The sequence below is a fragment of the Euleptes europaea genome, chromosome 4, assembly GCF_029931775.1.
Source record: "Euleptes europaea isolate rEulEur1 chromosome 4, rEulEur1.hap1, whole genome shotgun sequence".
NCBI lineage: Eukaryota > Metazoa > Chordata > Lepidosauria > Squamata > Sphaerodactylidae > Euleptes > Euleptes europaea.
In genome coordinates, this window is record NC_079315.1 from 43,796,921 (window position 1) to 43,810,036 (window position 13,116).

At 43.4% G+C, this 13,116-nt stretch overlaps 1 protein-coding gene across 11 annotated transcripts in view; it reads left to right on the forward strand.

The window, feature by feature from the left end:
• LOC130477124 (receptor-type tyrosine-protein phosphatase delta) overlaps positions 1-13,116 on the forward strand; it is a 619,168-nt gene that overhangs the window by 374,026 nt on the left and 232,026 nt on the right. For all 11 annotated transcript variants that reach the window (XM_056849115.1, XM_056849116.1, XM_056849118.1 and 8 more), the window contains one exon: positions 20-289. In XM_056849115.1, the coding sequence (XP_056705093.1) occupies positions 20-289 (270 nt within the window). The remainder of the gene's footprint in view (positions 1-19; positions 290-13,116) is intronic.

Here is a 13,116-nt window from a genome sequence, read left to right on the forward strand (position 1 = left end):
TTTGTGTGTTTCATTTCAGTTCGTCGGGTCCCACCAAGGTTCTCAATCCCACCCACCAACCACGAGATCATGCCAGGAGGGAGTGTTAATATCACTTGTGTTGCTGTGGGGTCACCAATGCCTTATGTAAAATGGATGCTGGGGGCTGAAGATCTGACCCCGGAAGATGATATGCCAATAGGAAGGAATGTCTTGGAGCTAAATGATGTCAGGCAGTCTGCCAACTACACCTGTGTGGCCATGTCCACTCTTGGTGTCATAGAAGCAATAGCACAGATAACTGTCAAAGGTATGTTATAATCAAGGCTATCTGTTTTGCTCATTTAAAAAAATTAAGTTCCATATCAAAATAACTGAAATTTTCACCTTTGAGTCCTCTGTGCAGTTCCACATTGGGACTGCGCAGGCGCAGGCCATCCATGGGAAAAAGATTCTAAAGCTTCCTAGGGGACTAGAAGTTCTAGGCATTGGTTCCCTCCAACACCATTAGGTGACACAGGTGGGAGAGCTTCTCCTCTCAGTTCTCCTTCCACCACCATAGAAAGAGGTTAATCTCTTGTATCTTGCTCCACTGACAGTCCTGTCAATTCATTACCTCCTCTCTGAGGTAAAATTCATACCAAACAATGCCAAATGAGTTTTTGTCCCATTTTTTCTGTCATGGTTCAGAAGGCATCATTAAAGAAATGTAAATACTGTGGCACAAAGAGGACACATACCGATGAGTATTCTTTATACCTTATATGCTTGAACAATATGTCAGCAGGTTACACTGAATGCCCACTGTGATGGGGCTTTCCAGGTGAAAGCCTCACTTTGAGAAAAGTCTCTCTAGGCCCCAGAGCCATCTGCTCCTAAGTTCTCCATTTCAGCTGAATTTCTGTCTCTGGCTCAATCCGTGGCCTCGGTTCTGTCGATTCCAAAATCAGAACCTGCTGGGGGTCATCACTAGGGCTGTACATAACGAAATATCCGAAGAGAAGATATACATGGAAATTGCTGTTGCAAGTCTTTACATGATGTTCCAGAATGGTATTAGGAACCCAGGATTCTTAAACGAAATTACCCTTCACCCAAAAGTCCGTGTTGTTTTCGACTTCAGGTGCTGCTAGAGGGCTGCAGCATGTGCTCATGTTCTTCCTTCTACTGATTCTACTGATGTCTCAAGCGATGGCATCTCTCCTTTCCAATCAGATCCTTGCAAGGGAGGGGTGCAGAGAGCTTCCAGCCAATCACCTTTGGAGACACAGTTCTCTTTCCCTCCCTCCTTTGGAGGAGGTGAAGCCCTTTTGTTCTTCTATTGATGGATAAATAGAGAGCTGCACAGAATGTACTAAAATGAATGACAAGAATGTCATTGGGAATGATAGAACCATGGAATATAATGGAAGCCTGGAATGCCAAGTGACTTGCATGGGCTCCATTGAAATACATTACAGCAAACAGAAGTTGCATTAAGAATGTGGAATGGGTTTAGAGAAACCTGCCCTGGCCCCGGAATATCAGCCCCCAGAGTAGAATTATGGCCCCGGGACTGGAATCAGTAGTCTGGAATTGAAATGATAGCCCCCGGAGCACTAAGTCCAGGAGCTGTCATTCCACTCTGGGGGCTGTCATTCCAATCCCAAAAACATTTTATCTGGGCCCAGGGACCGTCATTCTACTCCCACGGATTGGCATTCCCCTCTGGAGGCTGTCATTTCAGGCTCATGACAGGTTTCTTGTAATCCATTCCACATTTTCATTGCAATTTTTGTGTGCTTTAGCTTATTTCAGTAGAGCCTATGCAAATTAGTTGGCATTCCTGGCTCTCTTTATATCCAATGGGCCTTCGACCCTCTCCAATTATTTCCAGTAGGCATTCCTGTCATCATTGTATTATATCCCCAAAATGGGAGACTGACAGAAAGGGATGGGGGGGGGGGTTCACAAAGGAAGCCACTTTTACTTTATGAAAGCAAACAAACAGGCCACAACATGGAAGAATGGCAAATACAGAGTTTTCTGTGGAAAGGTAAGAAATTTACACAGCCGGGCTGTGTAAAAGTAGGAAAATGCAGACAGGGGTTTTGTTTTGTTTTTTAAATGCTGGGACCAGCCGGAGCTCTCCTGCTTGACTTGGCCACCATTTTAGAAATCAATGGAGAAAAATGAGTCTGTGTCAAGAGGCATCTACTTTCGTGGTCTGTAAAATTTAACCATTTGGTTCAATTTACTTGAAACGGAGGGTTTTTAGATTAGGGGGCAGAGTATCTTCTGTGCAAATGTGGTGCCACTATCTTTATAAACAGCTACCCCCATTGAACATTCCCCATTGAAAATAATGGTCCCGAACTCCAAAACCGCACAGATTTTAATCCCGAAACGATAATGCCGTACCTAGAAAAAAGCAATCACAGTAAAAAAAAAAAAAAAAACAAACCCGGATACTTGATGTGCACCTGTAGTCGTCAGTCATCCTGGCCCTCCACCCCCAAGGCTCTTAGGAGTTATTCGGATCTCCATTTGGAACAGCCAGCTAAAAAGGCCAGAAAAATTCCACACTCAGGGAAAAAAATTGCTTTTGCTCCAGTTCCTGGGCAAGCTTCCCACACCATTTCATATATCTCAGAACTGACTGTACCACTACCATGAAGTCGATCATCTCATTTCAAATATGTGGAGGCAGTAGTGTTATCAGAGGGAGATCTTGAAGCAGAAGATCCCTTGACTAGATCAAAACCTCTGTTATCTTTACTTCCATCGACCATACCGTGGTTCCTTCAAATTCATCATATCACCCATGTCGTTTTTGGGTTCCAAAGCACCTATGTCTTTGGCAACTGTACCCTTCAACAGCATGCTGTACGCCATGAACTGAAGGTTTTGACCATCCTACAATGCTTCCTTATCACAATTACAGACAACATCAGTAGACCCGGTATTGCATCACTCAGAACATTATCTGATGTGTCATCCTTCAGATCATCCTTCCAACTCTGACAACCTTTTCTGTTCATTTGGAAATTCCTGTTTACACATCCACCCCCCAGCTCTTATCATAGTGGAGGCTATACAGAGATCCAGCACCTACTCCGAGGGCTATAGATTAGGCAGCATAGGTTGTAAAGGATATTCTTCCTCATCATTGACTTACAGGGTATCTAACCATCAAGCTATAATGGGAAGGTACCAGGTGTTTCTTTGGGACAGGATATGACATTATATTGACCTTCTCCCAGAGGACAAGAAGGCCAGTGATCTGAGGGCTCAAAGTCTGATGCAAATAAACTCAGCAAAGCATGTATCTGATTGTAGCAGTTCAGTCTTATCCACAGCTGTGGTGCTCCACAAACATGCTTCACTGTCTCCCTGATGAGACAAAACGAAAGGTGGTTCTGTTTGAAGGGACTGACTTATTCAGGGCCTAGTTGAATGAAGCATTTGATGGTATCAATTAAAAACAAATTAACAGTGAAATCTTGTTAGGGGGCAGTATTTTGTCAGGTCCTTCACAAATACAAGCAACTCTCCTTATCTATATACCACTTACTAACCTTACCTTTATCCTGCTACATAACAACTTATTAAAATTTTCAAACCTTTGTGTGCCCCTCTACATCAACAATAGGGTGAAAGGGGGTGTTCAAAATCAAACAATAAGCAAAACCTCCACTCTCCTAGAGATAGTCAATTGGGTCAGGAATTATTATTCTGACGAGAATCCTCTGCTACACTTCTGGCTAATTTCTTGACAGGTTATCTAGTGTCCATGAGGCCTGGAGACTATTATCTCTAATGGTTGTGCCTTATGCTTTGTTGCAAATGGTTATTATTTGGAGTTTATCTCCACTGCTCAACCCAGGCTTCCATGTATGGTTTTTCCATCTCCTCCTTCCATGGTAATAGAGGGAGGTGAACACCCTATTCCATAAGGAGTTATTCAACAGGTCATTTCATGCTTTTATTCCAGAGGTTTCTTGATCAACAAGAAAGGTAGAGGCCATAGGCCTATTCTGAATCTTAGGACATTAAGTAAATTCAAGAATTTTAAACTATTTCACATGGTTACCTTGTTAAATGTTATCCAGTTGTTAGAAATAAATGTTTGGTTGGCTGACATTGAATTTCAAGATGCCTACTTTCATATCTGTAGATGTGTATAAAGTGCTGGCAAATTGCAGCTGACTTATGGCAACCCAAAAGGATTTTCAAGGCAAAAGACTAACAGAGGTGATTTGCCATTGCCTTCCTCTGCATGGTGACCCTGGTATTCCTTGTTGGTCTCCCATCCAAGTACTAATCAGGGTCAACCCTACTTGGCTTCTAAGATCTGATGAGATCAGGCTAGCCTGGGCCATCCAGGTCAGGGCTCATATCTGTATACACACTGCTTATATGTAACTCCTTTGTTTCCACTATGGGAATGACCAATTCAATATGTGGTACGGCCATTCAGCCTGTTTATGGCTCCAACAGTATTTTCTAAAGTGATAGTAGTAGTTCTGGCCCATCATAGAAAACTATTTTCCCTTTACTTAGATGACTGGCTGACTATAGCTCCCTCAGCCAATCAATTTTCCAAGGAGCTTGAAGTAATGATAAATACATTACAAGTTTTATGCTTATTAGTTAATTGGAAGAAATTAGTTTTTACTGCCTCCCAGTGGTTATAATTTGGGGGGGCAATTCTTTATTCCACCTTGGGTTTGACATACCTCCCAGAGGATGGGCCCAGCCTCTTAGTGATCTGATTTTGTTGCTGTTGTTTTCAGACTCCACTGGAGATACCAAAACAACAACAACTATTAGGCATAGTGGTCTCTACTACATATGTAGTCCATGTGCACACTTATGCATACATCCCTTTCAGGTTTGGTTCCTTAGGGTGTTCAGCTCATGAGTTAATTCACAGATGCTGTTTTTTTGTGTGTGTGTCTTTGCTATGCTGCTCCCTTTCTTGGAGGGTTCAGGATCAGAAGTTGTTCAGAGGATGTCAGTTTGGGGCCTTAGATCATAATATCTGGTCTTGTATACCTGAAAGGCCCTCCTGCCAATATATACTTTTTAACTGGCCCGTGCTATAGAAGAGCTTTTATATTATCCTGGCTAAATGCAGTTCCATCCCAGCTATTAGAAGGTCAATTCAGTAATAAGTCTTATTCTGATAGGATGTGCCTTTGTAATTCAGGGCAGATAGATATACTGGAGCACTGTCTTTAAGAAAGTAGCCTGTTCACCCATATAAGGAAGAAATTTATTTCTCCCAGTCTGCAAAGAGTTACTGATGTACAGATAGGTGACAAATTGAAATTTTTGTTCGCTGGGTCAGATCCTAGTGTAACCTTATTAGTTGCAAAAAAAAAAAAAAAACAGGGTAATGATGGATAGAATATGAATGATTAGTTTTATCTCAGGGGATTTTATTGTGATTTAGCTCATGTTCTTCAGGTCAATAGAGCTGTATCAGTAAAGTAAAGTGAAGATCATAATGTCCCAGTTACCACAGATGCTTCTCTAGAAGGTTGGGGCACATATTGTGGGCTGTGGTCTCCCCAAGTAAAAAAAAAAAAAATCCACATCAGTGCACTGGGACTGAGAGCTATATACTATTCTTGGTCGGCTGATTTTTAAATTGATAATTTTGTATGGCCCACGAATGATTTTATAAATATCCAAATGGCCCTTGGCGGAAAAAAGGTTTCCCACCCCTGTTCTAAGGGATAAAGGAAAGGAAAGGTTACAGGTAAGTGCAACCTTGTTTTAATTTTTAAAAGATTTTAGTTTGCATTCATCAAAAGAACATCTGGAAGAAGTAGGTGAGGCAGATCTTTCCCCACCTTCACCTTCCCCAAGCAGCCTGCGATTTGTTCTGAAAATCCTTTCTGAGGATTGAAAAGTCTCATGAAGAAAATGGTTCTGAATTCTGCAGTGATGGGCGACCAGGTAAAATAGCCTCTTCTTCCACATTCTGGTGGCAGCTAGCATCAGTGGAACAGGGAAGAGAAGGCAGTTTTAGGTGATTCCTCTTCATTGCTGTAATGCCGTATGATGCATTTACACAAAGCTCTCCTGATTCTCAAAAAGGATTTTCAAGACTAACGGTGGGCAGCTTAGGGAAGTGGAAAATGGGGGGAAAGACCCATCTCCTTTCACAAGATGTTCCACTAGATTCAACTCATAATTTGTAGAGTAAGATAATTAGCATGTATTCACTTATTTTACTTGATTGAGGTCTGCAGTCTTAATGCCAGTTTGTGGTTCAGTCTCATGTCAGCATAGTGTGGAGATATGCCAGTATAGCACTCTGCCAATGCTGAGCTGGTGTAAACCTAGCACTGAAATTGTGCCACATAGGGTCCAGAAATTTGCATCTCCATGCTGGAGAGAGGAATAGGGCTTAGTCAGTATACTAAGTCTCATCAGACCACATCCCACTTGAGCACTGTTGAAAATGGTGATGTAAGTATACATTTTCCCTGCCTGCCTCCTGTCACACCTAATCACAATGCTGCTTAAAATACCAATACTGTCAATTACAACTTTCTTGGCACAGTATACACTTCATAATAGATGACAGATTGCATGACAAAGGGCTACATTTATCTGGTCATGTCATGCACTTTTAGAATACACATGAGGGTACTTTGGTGATGGAAACTCTAGAACAGGGATGGGGAACCTCCGGCCCGGGGGCCGTATGCGGCCTCCGAGGACACTTTTTGTGGCCCTCGGGAGCTCCGGGGCCCTGCCGTGGAGGCGGGGCACAAGGCGGCCCTCCCCGAGGGTGTTCCTAGAGCCGCAGCTTACAGGGGCGCTGCAGCGCCCTTTGGACCTCCTCTTGCCGACTGTTGGCTGTTGGTTGGCGAGAGGGGAGGGGGAGGGACACTTCCCCCAAGGCTGCCCCCTACAGCAGCGGCATGCAGGAACGCTGTGGCACATTGTAAGCCCCTCTCGCTGCCTGTCAGCTGTTGAGCGGTGAGCGGGAGGGGGGAGAGGCCGGAGGCTCCCAGCGGCAGAGCATGCGTGCCGATTGGGCTTCTGGGGGGGGGGCTTTTGTGGACTCTGGAGGGGAGGGCATGGAGACTAGGGCCTGGTTGAGCGGGGCTCCGTGCGCCACCGGGTGTGCATGGGCGGGGGAGGCGGGGAGGCTGGGGCCCGGTCGTGCGGGGCCAGCGTGCACGGGTGTGTGTGTGGGGGGAAGGCTTTTCTCTCTTCCTCTTTTTCCGTCACTCTCCTTTCTCTCCCTCTTTTTCTGTCTCTTTCTTTGACTCCCTCCTTCCTTTTCTTTCTTTCTCCCTTTCTCTCTCTTTCTCCCTCCCTTTTCCTCTTTCTCTGTTTTCCTTCCTCCCTTCCTCCCTTGCCGATCGATTGCGGGCTGCACCCCCCTGGCATCTCTTTTGCTCGGGCCCACCGCTGGCTGCCCTCCCGCCTGGGAGGGGGGAGTGGGGGCGCCCTGCAGGCCTTCTCTGTGTGGCCTCCCCTGGGGTTGCCAACCTCCAGGTGGTGGCTGGAGACCTGGCAACCCTAGCCTCCCCCACCCCCGCGCCAGGAGATCTGCACCTGGTATGGCCCCCGAATGATGTTATAAATGTGAAAATGGCCCTTGGCAGGAAAAAGGTTCCCCACCCCTGCTCTAGAACAAGGATACTGCACAAAAAGGGATTGCTTTGGGTGAACCGCCAAGGAGGAGAACAAACATTGCTAACACTGCTCCGCTCAGAACTCTTACAGGTACTCGCTCCACCTTAGGACACAATCACTGAACTGGATCCTCAATTCCAATAACTCAAGATACACCGATAGTGCACGCACACAGGTAAGCAATGGAGGGAATCCCATGTCTTAGACTTTGACTACTGCAAATCCCCCTGACTTGCAGCATTTACCTGCTGTGTATTGGCTCAACAGTCCTTCCTCCATCACCATGTCAGGCAAAATATGTACATGAAGAAAGCACTCCCCCCCCCTCGAGCTGTGCTGGCAGAACATTGCTGTCATCCTGGCACAATGTCGCATGAGTGTGACCCTATATACACGTGGGAAACAGTAAACATGGACCCATTTCTTGGAGACTATACACAGTCCAACTGTTGCTTCCACTGGCCAAATACTCATGATGCCTTTTGACTTGCAGAATTGCCATGGACTAGTCCCAGCCAAAACTGCAGACAGGGCTTAATGCAATGTCCTGTGAGCTATGGCTAAGTATTGGCTCAGTTACTACATTATTTCTCCCAACAAGTGAATCCCTTGTTTGGAGCGATGGATTCTGATCTGGAGAACCAGGTTTGATTCCCCACTCCTCCACAGGAGCGGCGGATGCTAATCTGGTGAACTGGGTTTTTTACCCCACTCCTCCAAATGAAGCCAGCTGGGTGACCTTGTGCTAGTCACACTCTCTAAGCCCCACCTACCTCACAGGGTGTCTGTTGTGGGAAGGGAAGATGATTGTAAGCCGGTTTGATTCTTCCTTAAGCAGTAGAGAAAGTCGGCATATAAAAAACAACTCTTCTTCTTCCCTGCAGTGTGGAGGGGGGAGAAATATAGTACTGGAAGAGCATGTAAGTGGTGCCATTCTCTCAGATCTGTACAGAGTGATTGAGCCCACTTGTTATTTGTTGCTACTGCTGAACATTATTCATTGCTACCCTTGTGTCTCTGTTGGCTCTTTCTAGGCAACCTTCCAATAGAGGTAGAGACAAGCATGGATCCTGTTTACAGAGCAGTGCGAACTATCCGCTAAACCCACAACATGACCAAGAGCTACAGTGGCCATTGTGCATCTAGCTGCTCTGCTGTGTTGTTGACAGCTCTCCTGTTCCATCCTGGCTCCTGCAACATTGCAAACTGTTGTTTGACGGGCACAGTTGTGCCTATCATGAGCATGAAGTGATAGGGACAGGTGTACCTGGGATTCTGTGGTTTGTCAGTGCAGCTTTCAAAGTCACAGAAGCCTTGTTAGATCAAGAGAGTGAACTTATTCATATGACTTTAATTCAGAAAAATCATGATTCTATTTAATAAACATGTGGATTGTTCCATACCTGTGTCCATGTTACATGATCTGTAATTTTATACTTCTGTGTTGGTTGATAAGAGATTGTTGACATTCCTTGCTTTAAAGTAACCTCGGGTGTTTTCAGCATGGGAGTAATGCAAGAATGCATCTTAGATGGTTCTTGATAATTTACACAGTTAAAAGAGGGAAGGGCAGGCTGATCTGGCTTCACAAATTCCCTAAACATTGTTAGTGTGTGATAAGCCACACAAGCTTCCAACAAGTGAATCCCCACAATGTGGAGGGGGGGCGAGGAAGGGGAAATGAAAATGGAAAACAAGGGTGGCTCTGATGGATAACATCAGGTAGTAGTACTAAACCCCATGAATGCCATGGAAAGTTTGGCTTCATGGCAAGGCGCTAAGGCAAATTATTAGTCTGTGTGGTCCATTCCTAGTGACTGAGTTTGATGGTGCAACATTACAGCAGTGCATTGTACACTTTCCATAGCTGCCTTGCAGTTTGCCACATGCAGAGCTTGAACCAGGGACCTCCTGTAAATCACCTTGTTATACCTTTTTCTACAGTCTTTCCTGCCCTTGTATATATATCTGGTTTCAACATAAGGGCCCATGAAGGATTCCAAATGCCCTGTGATGTGTGTGGGTGTTCCCCCTGTGAGGTCATTTGGATGTGTGGTTAGAGGAATGCTCTGCAGTACAGGATGTATGGGTTCTAGCTGATCTTGCTGCTGATCAAGACTTCTACTGTTTCTCACATGAGTGCGCTTCCACACTGCTGCAGTGGCAGGAATGTTTTCTGTGAATGTTGTGCTGTGTGTTATGTTATTGCTATCCTTGTGTATGTGCCCCTTAGTTTGCACAAGACTGCCTCCTGGGCATTCTTTGCTTCGGAACCCTTGTCTGGAAAAAGCAGTCTCTGTGGGGATTGCTTTTGTCATGTGAGGTGTCGAGGTGTCTGAGAAATATGGTTGGAAGGGCCTTTCGTCTTCCTCTGTGTTTCTGCCTGCCCAAATGGGATTGTTTTGCAGGATAGAATTGATACCATCCTCTCCAGAGTTCCCAAGTATGTAGTTGTTATACTGCTCCTACTGGGCATGCCAGGATTTTCCCTATTGAGGAAGGTCTTTTTTTCTGTTCAGTATGTGGGCAGAGGCCAGATAAGGTCAGGATAGCATGCTAGAATGGCTATATGTAGGTGAGCTACTTCTGTACATGGCTGACCTGGGGACATCATTGACTCCTGTGATACCTGGTTTCTGTGACCTCTAGTGCCGTTGCTATGTTTTCAGATCCTTGGAGATCCTTCGTATCTCTCTCTCTCTGTCTCTGTCTCTCTCTCTCTCTGTGTGTGTGTGTGTCTCTCTCTCTCTCTCTCTCTCGGAGAGTATAGGATATGGCTGGTTATGTCAGTGCCACACCAGTCTTGCTAATACACTAGCCATCTGGTGCAGTAGATTGTGCTACCCTTCTGATTTTCCAGTTCATTCAGGAGTGAAAGGATTTATGAGGGAAACAGAAATGTTGTCCTTTGACTACAGAAAATTTCTTGAGTCAAAAGATTTTCAAGGCTCTATTTTCATCATAAGGGCTATTCTGTATCCTTGCACAGAAGTACAGAATATTTGCATTCTTACTCCTGGCATATTTTGGCATTAAATTGTATAAACCTATATGTAAAATAGCTGCTTTGCACAGAGTTCTGTTTTGATGTTGGCTGAGGCCATCTGCCATGCTCCACAGACCCAGTCCTTACTACATAATGATGCACTATATTTTTTTCAGATGCACTTTTATCAAAGTCATCAAATCATAACACATATTCATGTTTGCTTTAACAAAGTGTCTGGTCATACATTACATGCATGTCTACCTTCTGTTACCCATGCAGTGTTTGATCACAACAACAATGTACCATACTCTAATTATCACCCATTATAGTTTTCCCATTACTATTTATGAGGAGGTCTGATGGGCAGCCATTTCCAATTCAGTAGAATCTATTCTTTAAATTAAAAAAAAGCAGAAAGCTGGTCTAGTGGCCTGATATAACACCTCCAATATGCCATAAATTTGACAAGCTGGTATTTTATGATCTCTGGGTACTCCAGATGAACGTGAAATAAATTAGCATTTGATCTACTACCCCATCTTAAACTCTGTGGTGATGCCAAGAGAAAATGTGCACCTTCCTTCTCGGGACACAGCACCCCATCTTTTCCAGTGCTCCCAGATTATCTCAAATTCTTAGCCATTCCAACCTTTTGATGACTTTTCTTCTTACCCCTCAATGAGTTATTTGGCATATTCTTGATGTATCCACATCCTTAAGAGCCCGGCATACAACAGGTGAGACAGTGAAGCCAGGTTTTAGCGTATAAGAAATAAAGAAATTCACAGGGAGCTTCAATGTACTAGAAGGGCTTTTAGATATTTCTTACTGCCCATTATATTATGATTATAATATTAGGATGTGTGATAACTTATAATTTTATACTGACCACTGAAGAAGGCCTTTCCAGGCCGAAACGCGTCTGGTCCTTTTTGGATCTCATATTGGTCAGAGAAAGATTGTACATCGCAGTTGTTTATGTTTGTATATACTGAATGTGTAAGTTTTTGCCTTTACGAGGAGTTTTATGCTTTTAATCTACATGTGCACCTTATTAAAATTTATATATTTGTAATTTTAGCATTTTTCAGCTCAACCTCTTTGGTTTGCAATCAGGATTTTGGTTGAGTTCCATCAGGATCCCCCCCTTTTGTTGTTTTTTTCAGATTCTTAAATACCCCAATCGAACAGAGAGTCTGCTTATGTGGAAAGCCAAAGACAGAAACACTTACCAATTTTTTATTCAGTTGCGATTTATATTCTTCTATAAGATCCTCTTTTATTACTCCATTGATTTCACACTTTCCTGTATGCTCTCACGAATACTATTTAATCTATATGCTGTCTGGTAAAGATAAGGCTGTTACTCTATCCATAGTTTATTATTGAATGGCCACTTTGAAGGTATGCCAAAAGTTATAATCAAGTTACTCTTAAATGCTCGTTTGCATTCAGGTGCTCTTTTTGCACTGGAACTGGATCTACTACACCTGGCCCAGGCTAGCCCGATCTCATCAGATCTCGGAAGCTAAATAGGGTCAGCCCTGGTAAGTATTTGGATGGGAGACCACCAAGGAATTCCTGGGTCGCTATACAGAGGAGGGCTATGGCAAATCACTTCTGTAAGTCTCTTGCCTTGAAAACCCTATGGGTCGCCATAAGTTAGCTGTGACCTGATGGCATTTTACACATACACGCTACTACACCTCTAGCAGTTATTGTGACCTAATGTGCATTTTTTAAATGTTATTGGATCAAAGTATAAACAACTCTAGATCTTGTAACTGTTGATATGGGTATATGTTGCAGATTTCATTTGGATGTATCCCTTTCTCATTTTTCTGTTTAATATTAGTATCCAATCCGCTAATTAATCATTTCATATAATTTTTTAACAAACTCTTTGACCTGCTAGTGTTAATTCAAGATTTGTTTCTTCCCTCAATGAATCGCAGTTTCTAATAATATATACATGCATGTACGTGAAACTACAAATATAATGTAACATTTGTTCTATTGTGGTTTCTGTTTGTTCACCATATGATTCAGTAATATTATAGGCTGTTTATTTATGACTATCTTTGCCTGCATAGGGATATTTTGGGAATGATTCCATTGGAGGGAACACAGGTTTGAAAAAAATGTTGTAGGTAATTCCAGACTTTTCTTCAGTGAGAAACTATGAGCGTACACTAGATTTCTTTAACCTCTTGCTTCCAGAAATATGGGGGTGATCTTTTTTGGCACTAGTTTTTCATTGGAATCAACCAATGATACCCTCAAGCAACCTTGGATCATAGAACCTCTTAAGAAAATTAAGTATTTTGATATAATAGAAGTCAGCTTGCCAAAGGGAACTACAAAGCCACAAGGAAGTCCATATGAAAGCATTTCTTTTCTGTTATCTGCACTAAGCTGATATTCTGCGATGCTAACAGAAATTACATTTACCTTAATATGTGAAGAATGTCTTTTAAATCAAATGTATTTCTGAGATGTTGGGT